The 24,075-nt window shown below is 38.7% G+C and overlaps 1 protein-coding gene across 1 annotated transcript in view; it reads right to left on the reverse strand.

The window, feature by feature from the left end:
- The window catches only part of TLL1 (tolloid like 1), a 288,550-nt gene extending 287,743 nt beyond the window's left edge, over positions 1-807 (reverse strand). The window contains exon 1 of the mRNA XM_061140921.1: positions 536-807. Within this exon, the coding sequence (XP_060996904.1) occupies positions 536-704 (169 nt within the window). The 5' untranslated portion in view covers positions 705-807. The remainder of the gene's footprint in view (positions 1-535) is intronic.
- Between the last annotated feature and the right edge of the window lie 23,268 nt (positions 808-24,075).

A 24,075-nucleotide genomic window follows, 5' to 3' on the forward strand; every position in this document is an offset into this window, starting at 1 on the left:
GGGCCGGGCGGAGTGTCCGCGTCCCACCGCAGGACCCGGATTGAGGGAGAGAGAAACAAGCTTGAATGGGACGGCAACTTGGAAGTGTTTTTAAGGTTTCCTGAAATGGGCAAATGCGCGCTTAAATCCATCCAGCTCGGGAGCTTTCGAGGGCATCCCATGCCTTCTGTGCCCGGAACGCCCACAGGACCCTGGCCGAGAGGGGGCGAAGGTGTCCCGACTCAAAGCCCGCCCGCCCGGGCACCAGGGCGGCGCCGCCCGCGGAGCGCAGGGCCGCAGGCGCCGGGCTCGGAGCCCTAGCGGCTGCGTCCGCAGCTCGTCACGCCGCGCCGGGGCGGGGGTGGGGCGGAGGAACTACCGGAGGTTCGAAACTTGGAGACCGCGCTCCGCACCCAGTCCCGCCGGCGCAGAGCTGCGGCTGCGGGGGCGGCGCGGCCCCTCGGGGTCGGGAGGGGTTGGGAAGGAGACAGGTGAGACCCGGCGCCCTCCCAGCGCCAGCCTTGCCCCCGCCGCCCTGCCCCGAGAGGGCACTCACCGGCTTTGCACGGGTCCCTGTAGTCCAGCGCCTCCGCCTCATCCTCTCCGTAGCCACCGAAAGTGTAGTCATAGTCGAGGCCAGCGCAGACCCCCAGTTCCGCGCAGAGGACAACCCCCGTGGCCGCCAGCCACGCGAGCATCCCCGGGAAAAGCCTCTCCAGCCCCATCTTCCTCTCGAAGAAGGGCACCGGTTCCTGTCCCCGCGGAAGGCTCCTCGGCGCGGCGGGCGCTCAGGTGTCCGGGGACATGGGGCGCCGCCGGGCGGAGAGAGGGCAGGGCGACCTGTCCCCCGGCGCGGGCGAGGTGGCGGGCGGGGGCAGGTAGGGAGCGGGTCCGGGCGGGCGCGCGGCCAGGCTGTCTCCCGGCGGCCGTCCTTTCAGCAACTCAAAGGCTCGGCTGCCCCAGGCTCAGGTTCTCGGGCTCAGATCCCGCGTGCACCCCGCACCTAGACCCGGTGCCGCTCTGGGAGGACAAGACCAGTCTTCACATCAGCGCGTCTGAGCTGAAAGTGGGGTCCGCGGTCGCGGGTGGGGGGCAGACATTCCTTTGCCGCCAGACCTTAAAAGCCGCAGAAGCAGCAAAGCAAGACTGCGAGAAGAGCGAAAGTGGGAGGATTTGGGGATGCTCTGTTTGTCTTTTCCCCCCAGGCTGTCTTTTTACCCTTTTCCTAACTTGGAAAAAAAAAAAAATCTTCACAGCATCTAACCCAATCACTTGCATCCTGCTTACTTATTCATACAATCAGGGTCAGGATCCGGGCCACAGCCTCCTCTCCGCCTCCTTTCGGTAGCCCTGTAGGAGCAGACAGACGCGAGCGCGCCGAGAATTCCATTTGTAATTTACTAAAGATAAAAATGAATATATCATGCACTGCGTCCACGAACAGCAGTTAATAGATGATGTACGTGCCAGCCGAGAGCGCCAGACCGGGGGTGGGCCAGGGATGCTGACAACTTGGCTCAAATCTTCACTTCCTCCCCAACACAAGCAGTTTGCGTCTCCTCTATGCCGCCTTTGCCTCGGTGCAGCCCAAGGGGAGGAAAAATGGGCCTCCGCGACCGAGGTAAGGAAATTGACTGCTTTCAAAGTCCCCCAACCAGCCAAGTTTTCCTAAGAACTGACATCCTCAGAACTGCAGTTTAAAAAAAAAATCCAAAATCCAGTTACAGATTGCAGCAGCAGGAAACGCGAAGACCTAGCCAAGGGCTGCGCTGTGGCTCACGCGGGCTCAGGAAGGGAAGTTGGAAGGAACACTTGGGAAGCAAATTTTCTGTGACAGCTCTGGCGCCCATGCCCAGAGTTGCTCAGTATCCTCTGGCTTCAGTTTTACTTCGGAGGAGAGTGTGTAAAACCTGGCAGCAGGATTAGCGAGGTAAACCACATGTCAGCCTAGCAGACATAGGACAAACACAGGCTGTGGGAAATTGGGGAGAAAAAAAAAGTCAGAGGAAATCTCTGCAAAGCGCCTGTTGTGAGCAATCCCTACATCTGCAAGTAGTTTTCAAAACAGGTGAGAGGGCTTCTCCCCCAAATTTCCAAGGACTCATGATTGGGAGCCTTCCCTTTTCCAACTAAATCTTGAACTATTACTTTCGCAGGGATTTGTAAAAAAATCTTCTGTTGCCTTTATATCTTAAGATTTAAATATCCCCCCCCCCTTTATTTTACACTCTCATCTAGAGGAAAATATGAAGGTAACCACAGTCATGTGCACACACACACACACACACACACACACACACATTTTTGACAGGTAGGCCCAGTCTTTGGTTAGGAGATTTGACTATGTTTTATATTTATTAAAGAATAATTAGAGGCTAAACTTGGAAGAGCTATCAGTTACTTCCAACAGAGTAAAAGTGATGGGAGGATTGTGTAGAACTGAATGAGTCCATGTTCCTGGCAAAACTGGGGTTTTCTCAAAAGCCACTACAGTGATGGAACCTCTCCTCCATAGATCTCAATCTTCTCACCCCAGGTCATAGAACAGAGAACAGTTCTGGAAAGAACATGTTCGATAAGCAAGTAGAAGTATTTGGTTTTGAAATCTCTTGCTGAGTCATTCTCAAATTCTTTTACATCAAAAAATGTTTGCATAATTAATAGTGGTATTCTTCTAGTGCAAGGCTAAACAAGAATCTATTTTGCTTAGCCTATTTGAAAGCCCAGGAAATACAACTTTCCTTTGGAGGATCTTCTTGAACTGCTGACTCCCTACTCCCTACTGCCAGACCTTTAAAATGTCCCTTGTTAATCTAAATGACTTACAAACATCTCCTTAGAGTATTTTCTCATATGTGAATTTGCAAAAGTTTCTACCTGGAGTTTGACTAAACGTCACTTACTTTGCAGTAATAACTGTTTCATTCATTTGTCTTGAATAAGATATTACCAGATAGGGACATCTGCCTATTATGTTTTCCTTACAGAATTTATCATTGCTCGGCTTTACACTTTTATAAATTTATAATCTGGAGTTAGAATGAATGACATAGTAGAAGCTCAAATCAAAATATAGAAGTGTTTCTTTATAGCTAAAATACTTGCAGAGAATTCTTGCTTACATCACTATACCCTAGACCTCAAACCCCTGATTTATTTTTAAATATGTATTAAATCTAATTCTGTTTTTCATAATAAAATACCTACTTTTAAGTTTTATTTCTACAGTTACTATGATTGTAAACAAAAATAGATTTTGCCTTGCCCCTGAAAAATATAAACTGGTAAGAATTTCTAAGAGAACATAAAAAACAAGAATATGCATATGAGAAAGGAGTTGAGTGTTCTGTCAGAAGTACTAGCCACATATATGTGCCCTATATGAATCCAGTCTCCTGGGAAGATAAAAGAGGAGACTGATCCTTTAGTGAGACATCCTAAAGAAACCTTGGTTTCTAGCTGGCAGCTGCCTCTGACTACCCTTGTCACTTACAGCAGAATCCCATTGACCCCAGCAATCCTAGGGAGGAAGCCACCCAAAATAGCTGAAGTAAGAGGTATTCTCTATGCCACTTGTCTATCTTGTTTGATATCACAGTAGTTAAACTTGTCTTGTAGACAACATCAGTTAGAAATGTCTATTTTCTAATCAAGTCAATTTATTATTAGCTAGTAGTGATTGTTTGCTATGAAACCAAATAATACATGAATATTTTCCCCTCATTTCCTTGTAAAAAAGATAACTCAGACATATATGGAATAAAACGTGTCTCCCTCTCTCCCTTGGTTTCACCCCTGGGAACTCTGTCAACTTACTAACTAAATAGTGTGCATATATTTTGGCTCCATGAAATTGGGAGACACTGTTTTTTTATGGCTTTTACCTACTCCAGACCTTTTAACTCTCCCTTTCACCCCATTTTTATAGGACCCTCTCCAGCACGCATAAGACTTATTTTACCTTCTTTCTTCTAAGGTTCTCTCTCTCAGCCTTGAGCAATTCTTCGAGGCATCTCTAATTTTTAATTCAGAGTCCCAAATGTGACTGATGCTATGTGAGATCATTTTGGGTGATAAACTTAAAACATTTTTAAGAGTTACACATGTGTGTATAATAGAAAAAATTACCCAAATTTGGAGGGGCATATGCGTATCTTAAAGGCTTCCCCAATGGCTCAGGAGTAAACAATCCACCTGCAATGCAGGAGATGTAATGTTCGATTCCTGGGTGAGGAAGATATCGCGGAGGAGGAAATGGCAACCTGCTCCTGTATTCTTGCTGGTAAAATTCCATGGACAGAGGAGCCTGTCGGGCCACAGGCTATAGGGTCACAAAGAGCCAGCTACTGCACACACACACATGCTGCTTAGATTTTAAAAGTTAGCTGCTTTATGAAATTAAGTGAATGATATAGTTCAGTTCAGTCGCTCAGTTGTGTCCCATGGACCACAGCACACCAGGCCTCCCTGTCCATCACCAGCTCCTGGAGTCCACCCAAACCCATGTCCATTGAGTCGGTGATGCCATCCAACCATCTCATCCTCTGTCATCTCCTTCTCCTCCTGCCTTCAGTCTTTCCCAGCATCAGGGTCTTTTCAAATGAGTCAGGTCTTTGCATCAGGTGGCTAAAGTATTGGAGTTTCAGCTTCAACATCAGTCCTTCCAATGAATACCCAGGACTGATCTCCTTTAGGATGAACTGGTTGGATCTCCTTGCAGCCTGAGGGACTCTCAAGAGTCTTCTCTAACACCACAGTTCAAAAGCATCAATTCTTCAGCACTCAGCTTTCTTTATAGTCCAACTCTCATATCCATACTTCACCACTGGAAAAACCATAGCCTTGACTAGATGGACCTTTGTTCACAAAGTAATGTCTCTGCTTTTCAATATGCTGTCTAGGTTGGTCATAACTTTCCTTCCAAGGAGTAAGCAGCTTTTATTTTCATGGCTGCAATCACCATCTGCAGTGATTTTGGAGCCCAAAAAAATAAAGTCAGCCACGGTTTCCACTGTTTCCCCATCTATTTGCCATGAAGTGATGGGACCGGATGCCATGATCTTAGTTTTCTGAATGATGAGCTTTAAGCCAACTTTTTCACTCGTCTCTTTCACTTTCATCAAGAGGCTGTTTAGTTCTTCTTCACTTTCTGCCATAAGGGTGGTGTCATCTGCATATCTGAGGTTATTGATATTTCTCCCAGCAACCTTGATTCCAGCTTGTGCTTCTTCCAGACCAGCGTTTCTCATATTGTACTCTGCATATAAGTTAAATAAGCAGGGTGACAACATACAGCCTTGACCTACTCCTTTTCCTATTTGGAATCAGTCTGTTGGTCCATGTCCAGTTCTAACTGTTGCTTCCTGACCTGCATATAGGTTTCTCAAGAGGTGGGTCAGGTGGTCTGGTATTCCCATCTCTTTCAGAATTTTCCACAGTTTGTTGTGATCCACACAGTCAAAGACTTTGGCATAGTCAATAAAGCAGAAATAGATGTTTTTCTGGTACTCTCTTGCTTCTTCAATGATCCAGCAGATGTTGGCAATTTGATCTCTTGTTCCTCTGCCTTTTCTAAAACCAGCTTGAACATCTGGAAGTTCACGATTCATGTATTGCTGAAGCCTGGCTTGGAGAAGTTTGAGCATTACTTTGCTAGTGTGTGAGATGAGTGCGATTGTGCAGTAGTTTGAACATTCTTTGGCATTGCCTTTCTTTGGGATTGGAATGATATAGGCAGCCCCTGAAAGTTAGCTGATCTAGTTCAGTTCCTATGTCTGCCAGCTGGATGATGTTTGTGGATAGTGGTACATAGGAGCTGAATTCATTGCACTTGAACTGCAGTTTATTCCTTCTCTTGCCTGCTTATTATGTATGTGTGTTAAGAGGCTTCAGTAGTATCCAACTCTGAGTGACCCAATGGACTGTAGCCTTCCAGGCTCCTCTGTCCATGGAATTCTCCAGGAAAGAACACTGGAGTGAGTTACCCTGCCCTCCTCCAGGGGATCTCCCTGACCGAGTGACTGAACTAGCATCCTATACATCTCCTGCACTGGCAGGTGGGTTCTTTACCACTGGCACCCCCAGGAAGCCCTGCTTATTGCTCATTTCTCATTTCTGGTAACACATTGTAAGAAGATTATATTTGGCCACAGCAGTGGCATATATTTACTGTCAGCACTTTTGGTTTGTCCTCATATTTAAGCATGATTTGCTGTGGAAATCTCAAGAAGAGCCACTAACTTGTATGTTCAGAAACCATGTATTGTCACCCAATGACATCTAGAAATTATTGTATTCTTTATTCAAGCATCCACTTTGCCAAAATGAAATAGAGGGAATGGAATGGAGTAAGAAGGGGTCATCTCATTTCCTACCTGGTGAGACTGATCGGTTTGTCAACCATGCATATTCAGTTGTATAAGATCTATGCCTGTACTGCATCTTGACTGTTGTCCCCTGAGCACCTAGCTGGGGAGGTACAAGAGTGTCACTTGGAATTAGTCTCTCAATCTAAATTCCAGTTTTCTTCTTAATAGCTTGGTAACCTTGGACCAAGAGGTTAAAGCATCTGCCTGCAATATGGGAGACCTGGGTTTGATCCCTGGGTCAGGAAGATCCCCTGGAGAAGGAAATGGCAACCCACTGCAGTATTCCTGCCTGGAGAATCCCCGTGGACAGAGGAGCCTGGCAGGCTACAGTTCACAGGGTCACAAAGAGTCAGACACAACTTCACTTTCACTTTCACTTTAGACCCACATTTTTAATCTCATGTGCCTTTAGTTTCCTCATCCATAAAATGGATAATCTTATTATTTCATAATATTTCACAGAGTTGTTATAAAGATTATTAGTTCATATATGTACTGTGCTAACTAACTACTACAGAGTGCATTTTTGGTATATGTTTGCTATAATCATTGTAAATAAGTTGTAGAAAAGTCAAACTATTTCCAGCTCTTCTAAACATACTATTTGTAAAGACAAAGTGACCCATTCACAGTTATGTTGGAGAGAAGCAGTGGACTAGCTGATTAGAAACATAGACTTCATTAGCAGAAGTTCTAAGTCTGACTTTGCCCCTGAGGAGCTCTTTGGCCTTGGGCAAATTCCTTCTCTAGCTTCACTCTGCTGATTTTTGAAACAAGAATGAGATACCTAATAGCGTTGAACTAAAGAATTAAGGAAGATTATACACATAATGTACTTTCTAGTAGGAGTAAATACATTATAAAGAGTGGTTATTATTATTTATTGGCCCTTTCCTAGTTATTTTTGGGGAAGAAGATCATTTCCACTGTCAGACAAGAAATTTAGCATACACACAAACCTGGTTACAAATGAAATAAACTAGGACAGTTTTATTTGAAAAATTCCAATAATATAAAATCTATGAAATTGAAATAAAAATTTAGGTGTTGTTACTGGTGTTCTTATAAATCCCCCAGTTAATATATTTACTTCTGTGACTGAACATTTTTCATCTAGCCATTTTCTGCCCCCTTGATTTAGCATACATGCTAATGGTCTAATATGCATATTGCATATAGCATATGGTCTAATATGTTTGTATCTTCATATTGTGAGCATTATTTGAAGTACAAATAAAATTTGTACACTTCATCCTACTTTTCTCATGAAGATTAGAAACCACACACTGAAGTTTTCCATAAAACATACTATATACTGTCAACTCAGTGAGAATAACTTAAAATAATGAAGTAGTACCAGCCTCTTGTGAAAAAGAAACTGTAAGGCATATTATCTGGATCAACCACTTGCAAACTTTTTTCTGATCCTCTGCTCCTTTGAAGGTAGGGAATAATAGTTAGAATGTCTGAGTGAATATATTACTGTCACCTCATAGCCCCTTGTGGCTCAGCTGGTAAAGAATCCTCCTGCAATGCTGGAGACCTGGATTCAATCCCTGGGTTGGGAAGACCCCCTGGAGAAGGGAAAGGCTACCCATTCCAGTATTCTGGCCTGGAGAATTCCATTGTCCATGGGGTCGCAAAGAGTTGGACACGACTGAACGACTTTCACATAACCTCTGACCCTCCAGTGAGTGCTTTAACTGGTAGTTCATTGGGGGCCTTCAGCTCTGATCCAGTTGACTTAGTGTTGGGCAGTGGAGAACTGCTTATGTGACAGAAACCAAGAGCCTCTAGCCCCAGTGAGAGTCCATTATTCCTTTGGCCTCTGGTGAAACATCACTTTGCAATGTTCCTTCATGACTCCCCAGATTATATCCTAGATGAAAGTGCCTACTCTGCCTACATCCAAGTCAGTGCTTCTCATCGAGGCCACATCTTCTCTAGGCATGAATTCCATAAAGCATATGTTTTGCATGTACATATGTAATAGTGCAAAATAAATTTTTAGCTGAGAAAGAGATTTGAGTCTATCCAATTAATATAGCAACCCAAGTGATATAGGTCATCACTGGAAATATTTAACACTGAAATAAATGTGAAAATTAATTTTTAAAATCTATGCATTTAATATAAAAACAAAATTTAGGATTAGAAAGTGTCATTGAGTCCTTGCTCAACTTGTTAATTATCTTTCAACACATTCTTTCTTAGCTTGATTTTTCTCACCTTTAAAATGAAGTGATTACCTCATATAGTTATCTTGTGATGCAGACACATCCTGTATAATCACTTAGGCATGGAGCATGGTATTTGATAAGACATCCGTGGCTACTCCAAGAACAGAGTAGACACTTGGGTCCTCATGTTCCCCCACCCACAAATAACAAATATCTGTGAGATCTCAGTTAAATCAGAGACCCTGAAAAGAAACTTGCAATAAATATTTACAAAATGGTTGGGAAATGCAAGATATTCCTACAAAGGTAAAAAGAGAATCCAAAGGGAGTCTGAAAAGGAAAAATGCATATATTCATAATAGTACTCAGGGACTTTAGGCTTTATCTCTCCTTTCATCTCTATCTGTAAGCAACTAAATGTCCAAATAGCAGTAATATTCCACAGCTAACTTGATTAATTTACCTTCTCACAATAAATTTCTGACAGCCTAGATTTATCAAAGCAAACATCTTTGAGTAAAATTGGAAAAAAATCATTGCTGGGTAGTTGTTGGTATATATTAAGACTTGTTTGACATCAGTTTTTACAATGCATTGTAAAATCACCAAGTTATTTTATAACTTAACTCTGTTCACAACTTGCAGCTGCACTTGAACACTGGTTTTTCCTGTGAATATTTCTAAACTCTCCATCATGCTCTGGGTCTCGCTTTGAGGCCAGGCCAGATTTATTTTGTAAGCTGCACTGCTCAGGTGGCAATAATTAATGATCTTCGCCTTCAGCTTCAGGCATGATAACTCACTTTGAATCACTTTTCCAACCACTATAGCAATAGTTTTGCACTGTAAAACCAACCCCCAATCGATATGAAGCATCTGAGGTGTATTTATTTATAGATTGATTGCTTTTCATCTTTGAAGCCCTTTAACAACATTAACTGATGGTCTTTAAAATAAGCGACCATGGTTTGTTCAAAGCTAGCAACACCAACTCTAAAACCCTAACATGCTGAACTGACTACAACTCAGAGGTGACAATGTCCTTCAAGTTTTTTCTCTTCCTCACTTTCCAGAAAAAGTTTTTATTCAGACTTACACTATGTCTGACAACCAAAACTAAAAAGAAAAAAATATTTTCAATAGAGCAGAGCACAGCTGGGCCAAAAATATCAAATGTCTGCACCATGGATTCTAGTTTCTTCAGGTCAGTAGAACACTGAATTAATCACATTGCTTTTCCAGGATATTGAAGAGAGCTGAGTCATCGAAAGCTAATTACTAAGACAAGGTTTTTTAAAGCACCCCTTACCCTCAATTATCTAGCTATTTCAGATGAAAATGGGTGTGGTGCTTTCATTTTTTGCTACTGGAAAAGTGCTGACATTTCTGCATAATTTCCTCCTTCTCCTAGTTTAGTTGGAGTGTATTTGATAGAAGGTTATACTTAGTGCTTTCCAAATTACTACTACTGCTCTAAAAACACCATTGGTGACTGAGGTCACAGTTCATTTGTAAGCCTGTGCTTAGTATTGAAACCTTTTAAGTACTCTGCAGTAACAAATATAGTGGATTGCTATCCATTTTCTCTTTTTCACTTTTATTCAGAAGGACAAGGAAAGTCTCCTCATCCATATAGGTTCCAACATCAAAATAAAAGTAATTAAAGTGCTTTAATAATTTCAAAAGAAATAAATAATTACAATGCTTTAATAATTTTAAAATAACAACAGATTTAAACATTTCTTGAAACAGTAAAAATGGGCTGTTCTTTATTTTCTTAATATCTGGTAACAATTGCTATGAAAAATGGAAATTGTCATGTGTTTGACTTTAAAATCAGTGTAAAGTTTATGACTTTCTCTGTTGAAATCATCAGGCCACATGCAGAGAACCTGAACTGTTTGTTCTTAATTACTTGTAAAACCAGAAAACAATTAGAAGAGCAATTAATTCAATATGTAGCAAGATCTTTTATTAGCCATTTTATTCTAATAATCCAGTATATAAATGCCTCAGTTCACAGGACATGCTCTCAAAGAGTAAATAAAATGATCACAAAACAATAGCTCTTTATATTTTTCTTTCAGTTAATGATCTTTATTATACAAAAACAATGTCAGAGCAGACCAGTTACTAAATTGTGTTCTTCTTACCCACAAAACTTACTTGACCCTAGCTAAATCTACATTTACTGTTTTGACTTGTTATTTGAGTTACTTTTAATAAATACTTTCCCAAAATAATAAACATTAAAGTGCATAATGTGATGATCAATTTTCATTTAGCTCAAAAGAAATAATCTTATTGCAAAATTTGTTGTTTCTTTAACACGTCAAGTTAGTACTATAGGCGGAAGTGATGATTTTTTTGATCTGAAAGATTTCCTGTAGTTTTTGAATTTTTAATTTTTAAATTGCTAATTTTGAATTTCAAAAATGAAATCCGTTTTTCTCCAGTTGTCATAAAGTATTTTTCCATAAGATCAGTCCTTTAACCATATCACTCATTTCTGTGTACATTTTTTGAATGATTTCTCCACTTGAAAGTTCTCCTGAAGATTTATATTTGATATTTTTGTACCACAATTGTGAGATATTTATATATATATATATATTAAGCAATTTTTAAAAAAAAATAGTGTTCTAGTTAATATAGTGAGCAAAAAATCAAAACTATAAGCTCTGACCTCAGGATTTGAATATTGAAAGTACTATATATGATGATGCTGAAGCTGAAACTCCAATACTTTGGCCACCTCATGCGAAGAGTTGACTCATTGGAAAAGACCCTGATGCTGGGAGGGATTGGGGGCAGGAGGAGAAGGGGACGACAGAGGATGAGATGGCTGGATGGCATCACCGCCTCGATGGGCATGAGTTTGAGTAAACTCTGGGAGTTTGTGATGACAGGGAGGCCTGGCATGCTGCGATTCATGGGGTTGCAAAGAGTCGGACATGACTGAGCGACTGAACTGAACTGAACTGGACTGATATATGATGAAATTTGAAAATTGAGATCACAAGAGGAATTAAGTGTGTTGAGTAAAGGACATGATGATATCACATCCTTTTCTAGCAACATGACTAAAACTCTTAAAGAATTACTGAGTTTGTAAGAGTAGAATTTATAACATTGAGTATGAGGTCATTTAAAAATGTCTGGCACCTCATAAAAGAAAGAAAATACAATCATAATCTAAGTCATCTTTAACCTTAACTATATTGATGTATTGCTCTGAAGAATGTTATACCAGTCCTTCCGATCTTGTTTTTCTGCCAAGTGTTCAAATGCCACATAGCATTGAAATTCTTAGTTTCAAAGACAGGAACAGTACAGGAGTTAGGCACTAACTGCCTTAATGTGTTTTTAATGTATGGTGTTCTAATTGGTATGCTGTGGGAAGCATTACCCAGATTGTACAAAGAGGAGGCCTTATGCAGACTACCTTTAGCAACTGTGGCCCTGTTGGCTGGTCAGTTAATTTGACATCTGGCAACCTCTAGTAAGAACCAAAAGCTATTAGCCAACATAAATTTCCTTGTCCAATCGCACTCCCCATAGAAACTACAGAAAAAGACAGAAAAGAACCTCAGCAAGAATAGAATATTTTTTCTTTTTTTCAGATCACAGCATAAATTCAAGCTTGAGAGGAAGAAAATATTAAATATATATATGTGTGTGTGTGTGTGTGTGTATATATATGTATATATATATAATATATCTTTAGAAAAACCACCTCAAATTTTTTAGATGTTTCATTGCAGTCAATTACTACTCTAAAGGAAATTAAAATGTATACAAATAAAAGGAAAAGTGTGAAAACCTTAATGATAACATAAGTTAAGTATCAAAAAAAAAAAAAAGAAAAGAAAATGACTTTTCTATATATTACAAATAAAACTGGAGTTATTTGACATTTGTTTTCAACAATTATTTTTACAAAGTATATGCTAAAAGTTTAGAATGATATAATTTTACTATATTTTTAATTAACCCTATAAAGCATAGTATTAGTCCCTGAAATTAAGATGTTAAATAATTTAGTGTATTTCAATGCCAAATGTAAATGTATAAATAAATACATAGGGTATGAATGAGCATATCATGGCCTTAGCTCTCAAAGCACAAAGCATAGAGCTTGATAAATTTAGTTGTAACATCTATAACTTTTATAATGATGCCTAGTTGATTAAGATCAATGTATATTAATGGGATAACATAGGCATAGAAGGATGAGTGACATATGGTCACACTCTGAATGAGTGGATGTCTCATCTAGTAGAGTGGATGTCAGGAATAATGATCAAATGTGATAAATATCTTGTATGATGAGCGAATGAAAGCTTATAGATGTTCCATTAAAAGTGATCATTTTGCTTTTGCACAGCAAAGGAAGCTATAAATAAGGTGAAAAGACAACCTTCAGAATGGGAGAAAATAATAGCAAATGGCAATGGCAAATGGCAAACAATTGGCAAAGGATTAATTTCCAAAACATATAAGCAGCTCATACAACTCAATACCAGAAAAATGAACAATCCAATACAAAAGCAGGCAAAAGAACTAAATAGGCATTTCTCCAAAGAAGACATACAGAAGGCTATGAAGAAACACATGAAGAAATGCTCAATATCACTTATTATTAGAGGAATGCAAACCAAAACTACAATGAAATATCACCTCACACCAGTTAGAATGACCAGCATCAAAAATCCACAGATAACAAGTGCTGGAGAGGATGTGGAGAAAAGGCAACCCTCTTGCACTGCTGGTGGGAATATAAATTGATACAGTCACTATGGAAGACAGTATAGAGATTCCTTACAAAATTAGGAATAAAACCACCATAAGACCCAGCAATACCACTTCTAGGCATTTACCCCAAGGAAACCCCAAGGAAACCAAAACTGAAAAAGACACATGCACCCTGATGTTCATTACAGCACTGTCTACAGTATCTTGGATGTGGAAGCAACCTAGATATCCATCGACAGATGAATGGATAAAGAAGCTGTGGTACATATATACATTTCACACCAGTCAGAATGGCTGCTATCCAAAAGTCTACAAGCAATAAATGCTGGAGAGAGTGTGGAGAAAAGGGAACCCTCTTACACTGTTGGTGGGAATGCAAACTAGTACAGCCGCTGTGGAGAACAGTGTGGAGATTCCTTAAAAACCTGGAAATAGAACTGCCATATGACCCAGCAATCCCACTCCTGGGCATACATACCAAGGAAACCAGAACTGAAGGAGACACATGCACCCTAATGTTCATCGCAGCACTCCTTATAATAGCCAGGACATGGAAGCAACCTAGATGCCCATCAGAAGACGAATGGATGAGAAAGCTGTGGTACATATACACAATGGAATATTACTCAGCCATTAAAAAGAATACATTTGAATCAGTTTTAATGAGGTGGATGAAACTGGAGCCCATTATACAGAGTGAAGTAAGCCAGAAAGATAAACACCAATACAGTATACTAACTCATATATATGGACTTTAGAAAGATGGTAATGATAACCCTATATGCAAGCCAGAAAAAGAGACACAGATGTACAGAACAGAGTTTTGGACTCCGTGGGAGAAGGTGAGGGTGGGATGACCTGAGAGAATAGCATTGAAACATGTATATTATCAATTGTGAGACAGATCACCAATCCAGGTTTGACGCATGAGACAAGTGCTCAGGGCTGGTACACTAGGATGACCCAGAGGGATGGGATGGGGAGTGAGGTGGGAGGGGGGTTCAGGATGGGGAACACATGTAAATCCATGGCTGATTCGTATCAATGTATGGCAAAAACCACTACAATACTGTAAAGTAATTAGCTTTCAATTAATATAAATAAATGAAAAAAAAAAAAAAAGCTGTGGTACATATATGCAATAGCATACTATTCAACTATAAAAAGGAACACATTTGAGTCAGTCCTAATGAGGGGGATGACCTAAAGTGAAGTCACTCAGTCGTGTCCAACTCTTTGCGACCCCATGGACTGTATCCTACCACACTCCCCCGTCCATGGGATTTTCCAGTCAAGAGTACTGGAGTGGGTTGCCATTTCCTTCTCCAGAGGATCTTCCTGACCCAGTGATCGAACCTGGGTCTCCCACATTGTAGGCAGATGCTTTACTGTCTGAGCCACAAGGGAAGTCCTGGATGACCGAAAGCCTAATATAAAAAGTGAAGTAAGTCAGAAAGAGAAAAACACATATCATTTACTAATGCATCTATATGGGATCTAGAACGATGATACTGATGAACCTAGTCACAGGGCAGCAATGAAGATGCAGACAGAGAGAACAGACTTATGGACAAGGTCAGGGGATAGGAAGGAGAGGATGAGAATGGAGATACCAGCATGAAGGCATATACACTCACATATGTAAAACAGTTAGCCAATGGAAAGTTTCTGTATGGCTCAGTGAACTCAGACTGGGGCTCTGGAATAACCTAGAGGAATGAGAAAGAGAGGGAGGCGAGAGGGAGCTCCAAGAGGGAGCAGACAGATGTACACCTGTGGTTAATTCTTGTTTATGTATAACATAAATTAAACCAACATTGTAAATCAATCATCAATCAGTTAAAGATAAATAAATGTAATTATTAAAGAAAAAGTGATTGCTTTCACCTTAGGGAATGAAGGGAGAGTGTTCTTGCAGGTGTTTGACCTTAATAGAAAATATGAGGGAGAATGAAAGAGGAAAAAGCAAGCACCTCTCCGCTTTCTTTGGTGCTAAATCCTGTTTATCTTACTTGGTTTTATTTATAAAAGTATTCTCTCTTTACATCTTACTTTGGGTAATAACCTTCTATTTTTCTTATATTTCACATACATGTTATAGCTTTCTATATTTTAATCTTTCTGTTATTAATAACAGTGAACATATTAATGCATTGTTCACATGAGGGTATTTGGTATAAACAAAACACATTTCAAATGGGTTTTACACTTAACATTTATATATAGTTTTTCAATGTTTTTGGACTATAGTTGTTTGTATAAAACTTATCCTCATTTAGAAAAATTGGAGTTCTCTGTACCTCCTTAGTGCTCTAAAACTTAAAAATGTTTAAAGAAATGTAAATTACATCAAAAATCCTTCTTCAAAAAAAGAGCTAGATTCTGTGATCAAATAAATACTTTATTGGTATATATTTTATATATTTATATATTATCCATTTTATAAAATTTGTATCCTGCAGACTAAATAAGTATATTTAATTGAACCCAAACTTTTTTGGACAGTCTCTTAAGACTTAGAGTTATTCTTACACATGTAAGTTTTCTGAGATTTGAGTATAAGAATGATTCTCATTATGTTCCAAAGATTCCATTGGATAAACTCTACCCAGAAAAATAATGATATATTTTATGTTTAAAACATTTAAAACACTTTTTACTTTCTCTCCAGTTTTATTGAGCCATAATTGACAAGCAGCACTGTATAAGTTTGAAGTGTGCAGCATACTGATTTGACTTACATATCATGAAATGATGGCCACAATAAGTTTAGGGAACAGTGATCACTCACACAGATATAAGCTTAAAGAAATAGAAGAGAATATTTCTTCCTAGTGATGAGAACTCTTAGGATTTACTCTCTTAGCAACTTTAATATATAACATAAAGCAGTGTTAATTATATTAATCATGTTGTAAATTATATCCCTAGTATTTACTTATCTTACAACTAGAAGTTTGTGCCTTTAGATTACCAGCCACCTCATGTGAAGAGCTGACTCATTGGAAAAGACCCTAGTGCTGGGAAGGATTGGGGGCAGGAGGAGAAGGGGATGACAGAGGATGAGATTGCTGGATGGCATCACCAACTCGATGGACATGGGTTTGGATAGACTCTGGGAGTTGGTGATGCACAGGGAGGCCTGGCATGCTGCGATTCATGGGGTTGCAAAGAGTCAGACACGACTGAGCGACTGAACTATCCAATTTACCCTACCCCACAACTGACTGTGGTAACCACAAATCTGGTCTCTTTTTCTATTGGTTTGTTTATTTGTTATTGTGGTATAATTGACCTGTAACACTATGTTAGCTCCTGTTACACAATACAGTGATTTGATATTTCTATACATTTCAAAATGATTGTCATGATAAATCTAGTTACCATCTGTTATTATACAAAAATATTGGATAATAATTGACTACAAAATATCTTCTCATTTAATCAATCAAATACAAAATTAATTATATTTGGCCATATTGTGTGTTTGCTATGATTATTTTTTCTCTTCCTTTCTTTTAGGAAATAGCTGTTTAACTATTTTAGTCTAACTAGTTCTAGATCTATTCTTATGAATCTAGCTTCCTAAAATTCTTATAAATTGGTTTACAAATTAAAGAATATCATAAGAAAAAATAAGGGGCTTACATGATATTTTCGCCCAGCATAATCGGTAATACTGGGGTAGTTTCAAGTTTGTGATTGTTAACTTAGAAAATGTAATTTTGAGAATGTAATTTCAATTAATTAATCAGTGTATTGATAATTCAACTAAACAAATGTATGGAATGAGGTGACATAGTCAGAAAATTTATTTTAATTTTTAAGACATCAGCTCTTAGAATCTTTTAATGAAGTTTTGTTGGCATGGATCATCAAATCATAGCAATTGAAATGATCATAGTTCATGTACAACTTTTTCATTTTTAAAATAATTGAAGCTTTTGTTATCTTGGAGATATGATGAGTGTCAGGTAGCCAACAAGATTTTTTGTTGTTATTGTGCTTAGTTGCTCAGTCATGTCCGAATCTTTCTGATCCTTTGGACTGTAGCCCGCCAGGATCCTCTGTCCATGGGGATTCTTCAGGCAAGAATAATGGAGTGGGTTGCCATGCCTTCCTCCAGGGAATCTTCCCAACCTAGGGATTGAACCCAGGTCTCCTGCATTGCAGACAGATTCTTTGCCATCTGAGTCACCAAGGAAACCAGTGAGACTCTTGGCTCTACTCATTTAATTTGGGTTTAGTCCAAATTCTCTCTTTCAGTTTCTGATTTAGGCTTTGAGTCAGATGACTGAGTCTTCAGTTGGCTCACATTCTTTGAAGGGTTTGTGAGTGTCAGAAAGTGCTTGAGGTTCTTTTAAATCCACCTTTGGGAGCAGCATTGCTTAGCTATGTCTCCACAGACAAAAGGATATGGATGAAGGCAATTCCTTCCATTGAGTTGGCCAGATGATTCCTTCAGTTTTCAAGTAAAAACAAAAGATCCATTTTTCATTTTCACAAAAAACTTTATTGAGCAACATACTCTGTTTTGTTCCACTGACACTTTCTACCTTGTTTTTCAGAAAACTTCATAATTCCATCTTCCCCAAACTTTTAATCTTTTTGATCAAAGAAGGCACTGTTCCAGGTGCCTTTTACAGTCTTCCACGGAATTGAATTTTGTTTTTTTAATTAAGAGAATTTTGTAAAGATCAAAATAAATGGAAATTCAAAGGTGCAATGTATAGTGAATATGATAGATAAATCAGAACTTCCCACTCAAACTATTAACAGTTGTTGCCTGGTCATCAATGAAGCATGCTGTCTTGTATTATCCTGATGTAAGATTATGCATTTTCTGCTGACTAATTCCAGACACTTTTTCTCAAGTGCTGCTTTCAGTTGGTTTAACTGGGAGCAGTGCTTGTTGGAATTAATCATTTGATTCTCCAGAAGGAGCTCATAAATAGAAGACTCCCTTCCAATCCCACCATATACATATCACCTACTTTGGATGAAAAACAACCATGGCTTCTGTGCTCAAAAAGATTAAAAATTTGGGAAAGATGGAATTATGAAGTTTGGTGTGGTTGGTAGCAGTTCATTTCACTTGCTCCATGATTTCTAACACTCCACATTATTGTACAGTATCCACTTTTCATCACCTGTCACAATTTGTTTTAAAAATCAAATGTTTTCATTACATTTAAGTAGAGAATTCCATGTGGAAATATGGTCAAGAAGATTTTTTTCCTTTACTTTATATGGGACCCAAACACCAAAGCAATTAACATAACCAAGCTAGTACAAATTATTTACAGTACTTTGCATATTTTGAGTATATCAGTTATCTTCCTCATGGTATAACATTGACTGTTCTCAATTAATGTCTTGATTTGATCACTATTATCTTCAACTGGTCTACCCAAATATGGAGCAAGAAATCTCCAGCATAAAACTTCACAAATAATTTTTGGCATGCTCAATAAGTCCCAGTGCCTTCTCCATTCACTGCATAAATCTTTATTTTTGGGTTTCAGTTGCATTTTTACCTTTCTTGAAAACATTTGGATCACTCCCTTTATACTCTTTTGGCCATTATCTTACACCATCCACAGGTGAGGGCCCTCAGAAGCTCTCTAAATTACTCAGAGAGAAATTAGTAATGCACTAATTGAATACTCAAAGAATATATATGGTAGAATTTGTTACTGATGGTATTGAGTAAAACATTAATTTTTAAAGTATAAGCTACATGCCAGATAGCCTATCTATCTTTGTGAGGTTTTTATCATCTACTTTGTTGGTTAGCTGAATTAAAAGGTGCACTTATTTTGGTGATGGCAGTAAGTTGGAGGAAGATTTGCTTCTTTCTTGGAAAAGGAATATGTCAAGGCTGTATATTGTCACCCTGTTTATTTAACTTGTATGCACAGTCCATCATGCAAAATTCCAGGCTAGAAGACACACACGCTGGAATCAAGATTGCTGGGAGAAATAACAGTAACCTCAGATACGCAGATAACTTCACACTTAAGGTAGAAAGTGAAGAAGAACTAAAGAGCCTCCTGATGAAAGTGAAAGAGAAGAATGAAAAAGTAGGCTTAAAAGTCAACATTCAGAAAAAGAAGATCATGGCATCTGGTCCCATCACTTCATGGCAAATAGATGGGTAAACAATGGAAATAGCAGGAGACTTTATTTTTCTGGGCTCCAAAATCACTGCAGATGGTGACTGCAGCCATGAAATTAAAAGATGTTTGCTCCTTGACAGATCGCCAGCCTTGGATGCATGAGACAAGTGCTCAGGGCTGGTGCACTAGGAAGACCCAGAGGGATGGAATGGAGAGGGAGGTGGGAGGGGGGATCGGGATGGGGAACGCATGTAAATCCATGGCTGATTCATGTCAATGTATGGCAAAAGCCACTACAATATTGTAATTAGCCTCCAACTAATAATAACAAATGGAAAAAAAAAAAAAAGATATTTGCTCCTTGGAAGAAAAGCTATGACCAACCTAGACAGCATATTAAAAAGCAGAGACATTACTTTGCTGACAAAGGTCTGTCTAATCAAAGTTATGGTTTTTCTATAGTCATGCATGGATGTGAGAGTTGGACTGTAAAGAAAGCTGAACACTGAAGAATGAATGGTTTTGAACTGTGGTGTTGGAGAAGACTCTTGAGAGTCCCTTGGACTGCAAGGAGACACAATTAGTCAATTCTAAAGGAAATCAGTCCTGAATATTCATTGGAAGAACTGATGCTGAAGCTCCAATACTTTGGCCACCTGATGCAAAGAACTAAATCATTTGAAAAAACCATGATGCTGGGAAAGATCGAAAGCAGGGGAAGGGGATGACAGAGGATGAGATGGTTGGATGGCACTACTGACTCAATGGACATAAGTTTGAGCAAGTTCTGGGAGTTGATGATGGACAGGGAAGTCTGGGATGCTGCAGTCCATGGGGTGGCAAAGAGTTGGACATGACTGAGCAAATGAACTGAAACTGTCAACCATTCCAATAAGCATTGACTGTCTTTTCTGTATCAATACTCAGTCTGCTGTAAGATAAATCATATGTTCAGACCTTTCTGAATGCTTAGATCATAGTTTTCATCCCTGAGATTTATGGGCTTTCCCACTAACATTTATGAATATTTTTGAGTGCTGCATGCTCTAAACTTTGGAGCATACAAACTAAAAAATATAAATATTCTAGTCTCTGCTCAGCTGACTTTTTCATTTTTTAGAAAAATTTTCCAACTGGTGCATTGGTACAAAGATGAGAGTGACTTTTCCATTAGTAGAAGTTCCTTTGCAGAAAGATAATATTCAATCTTCTGAGATACTTGATTCTTTCACAGATACTCAGATTTTTAATGTATCTTTATCTTAAATGAAATGACAATTTAATTTTTCTTAGAACATTATGACCTCCATTTAAGATTTTAAAATTTATAAACACTGATATAAACACAATGTTTGTTATGATTTTCTAGATTTTTATTATATAGCTCATGTTCTTTTCATTTTTAATTTTATACTTTTCCAGTTTCGTTCGTTCGTTCAGTCGCTCAGTCGTGTCCGACTCTTTGCGACCCCATGCACGCCAGGCCTCCCTGTCCATCACCATCTCCCGGAGTTTACTCAAACTCATGTCCATCGAGTCAGTGATGCCATCCAGCCATCTCATCTTCTGTAGTCCCCTTCTCCCCCTGCCCCCGATCCCTCCCAGCATCAGGGTCTTTTCCAATGAGTCAACTCTTTGCACGAGGTGGCCAAAATATTGGAGTTTCAGATTCAACATCAGTCCTTCCAATGAACACCCAGGACTGATCTCCTTTAGGATGGACTGGTTGGATCTCCTTGCAGTCCAAGGGACTCTCAAGAGTCTTCTCCAACACCACAGTTCAAAAGCATCAAATTTTTGGCGCTCAGCTTTCTTTATACTCCAACTCTCACATCCATACATGACCACTGGAGAAACTATAGCCCTGACTAGACAGACCTTTGTTGGCAAAGTAATGTCTCTGATTTTTAATATGCTATCTAGGTTGGCCATCACTTTCCTTCCAAGGAGCAAGCAGCTTTTAATTTCATGACTGCAATCACCATCTGTAGTGATTTTGGAGCCCCCCAAAATAAAGTCAGCCATGGTTTCCACTGTTTCCCCATCTATTTGTCATGAAGTGATGGGACCAGATGCCATGATCTTAGTTTTCTGAATGTTGAGCTTTAAGACAACTTTTTCACTCTCCTCTTTCACTTTCATCAAGAGGTTTTTTAGTTCCTCTTCACTTTCTGCCATAAGGGTGGTGTCATCTGCATAACTGAGGTTATTGATATTTCTCCCAGCACTCTTGATTCCAGCTTGTGCTTCATCCAGCCCAGCGTTTCTCATGATGTACTCTTATTTTTATAAGTTATACTTATAAAATATACTTATATACTTATAAATATACTTATAAAATGTACTCATTTTTATAACTTATTTTTATAAGTTAAATAAGCAGGGTGACAATATATGGCCTTGATGTACTCCTTTTCCTATTTGGAACCAGTCTGTTGTTCCATGTCCAGTTCTCACTGTTGCTTCCTGACCTGCATACAGGTTTCTCAAGAGGCAGGTCAGGTGGTCTGATATTCCCATCTCCTTCAGAATTTTCCACAGTTTATTGTGATCCACACAGTCTTAGATTTTATTTATTTATTAGATTGATCAAAAAGTTTTTTTTAGTTAATTTATGTTTTTCTTATTGATTTCTTTTACACTTCATACTCACTATATATTGAAGTTGGTTTTTAAAAAGAGTTAAAAATTCTCAGCATCTGTATTTCTATTTAAAGCAAAATTGTGCATGTGGCCAGAATTTTATTTTAAGCAAAAATAAATTTGATGGAATTGCACACTTAGGGAGATCTTAGAAGTTTGAAAAAGCAAGCTTGTTTCTGATCCAGCAGGAATGACGCAAGAAAACTATAGAACCAGCCTGTAGGGGAGGTTTCATATTTGATGCAATCAGAAAGAGAGAAATTGGGTAGGATGCCATCGCTAGAAATGTTGACTTCATGAATTCACTCCTTAATTTTGATCTAGGAATCTGCAAGTCACCACCACTGCATCTATTTCTGATGCAGAAAACCCAACTTCTCTACCACAGTGTCTACCAGAAAAAACTGTAATAGGAAACTGCTTCTCTCCATTTTTACCATTTAGAGCTCTGCTTCCCAACATGGCAGTTATTAGATAATTCTGTTGCTAAATATCTGACACATAATTAATTAACATGGAGATGTGCTCTAAGTTTAAAATACAAACAAGATTTCAAAGACTAAATGGGAAAAAAAATGTAAAACATTGTAACTTTTAAATATTGATTATATGTTACAAAAACAATATTTTGAATATATTGGGTAAAGTCAAATGCATTACTAAAAATTAATTTCATTTGTTTCTTTTTACTTTTTGCGATGTGCCTACTAGAAGATTTAGCAAAGCATATGTGACTCAGATTAAATTTCTGTTGAAAACAAACTCACAAGCGTGCACTCTTGGAGGAACCAATCTCAAATCCAAAATTCTAGTTGTGAGGAAGTCATGTAAAAGTAGGTTTTAGCTTCCCAGTTCCTGTCATTCTCAAAGCCACCCTGATTGAAAGTTGAAATGTATATTCAGAAAGTTAAGGAACTATATCTTTCACATGAAGTACTTTTAGTGAAGAACTTAGACAATAACTCATAGTTTAAAATTTAGTTTTCTCATTGTAATGCTTTTAGATAGTATGTAGCTTTATTCTAATTTCATTAAATTTCACTTGGAAATTAATTAGAATATTTATGTTTTTAATTTCCAGTTTTTTTAATTTCCTTTTATTTTTTTTAATATTGTGATCAAAGAAAGTGATCTTGCACATTTTTTGTTGTTTGTTGTTGTTCAGTCACCCAGTCTTGTCCTACTCTTTGCAACCCCATGGACTGTAGCACGCCAGGCTGCTCCCTCACCATCTTCCGAGGTTTGCCCAAGTTGATGGCCATTGCACCGGAGATACCATCCAGCCATCTCATCCTCTGATGCCTTCTTCTCCTTCTGCCCTCAATCTTTTCCAGCATCAGGGTCTTTTCCAATGAGTCAGCTGTTTGCATCAGCTTCAGCATCAGTCCTTCCAATGAGTGTTCAGGATTGACTTCCCTTAAGATTGACTGGTTTTATCTCCTTGCTGTCTAAGGGACTCTCAGGAGTCTTCTCCAGCACCATAGTTTGAAGGCATCAAATCTTCAGCCCTCTGCCTTCTTTATAGTCTTTTTGCTGTTAGGAATGTGTTAAGATTTGTGTGTGTGTGGCCAAAATAAAACTGCTTTGCAGAAGCCCATAGGCTTGGAAAAGGATCAGGTTTTCTCTTTTGTAACATGACACTAATTAGGATGTGTTAATCTCTTTATTTATATTAGTTAAAATGTCACTCCCTTGATTTTGTTTTATTATTATTGTTGTATTTTGTTTTAAGCCCAGATCTTGTAAAATAGGGCTGTTTAAAAGTCCCCAATTTTGTTAAAACTAACAGAATTAGGAGATGAAGTAAAACATTTAACAAAAGAGAAAACCATAGGCTAATATGGGATATGTGTGTTCTAAAAGGTAAAAACAGGAGCCATGAAAAGCTCAGTGTGAGGAAACATTTTGTCTGGGGCTTTGAAGAAAGATACAATATAGAATTAGACATTTTATGTGATTCTTTACATATGAACAGGACTGGGGTTATAGAAGAGAGATAGAGATTACATCCCATGGAAACAAATTACCTGA

The sequence above is a fragment of the Dama dama genome, chromosome 5 (assembly GCF_033118175.1).
Source record: "Dama dama isolate Ldn47 chromosome 5, ASM3311817v1, whole genome shotgun sequence".
Taxonomy (NCBI): domain Eukaryota; kingdom Metazoa; phylum Chordata; class Mammalia; order Artiodactyla; family Cervidae; genus Dama; species Dama dama.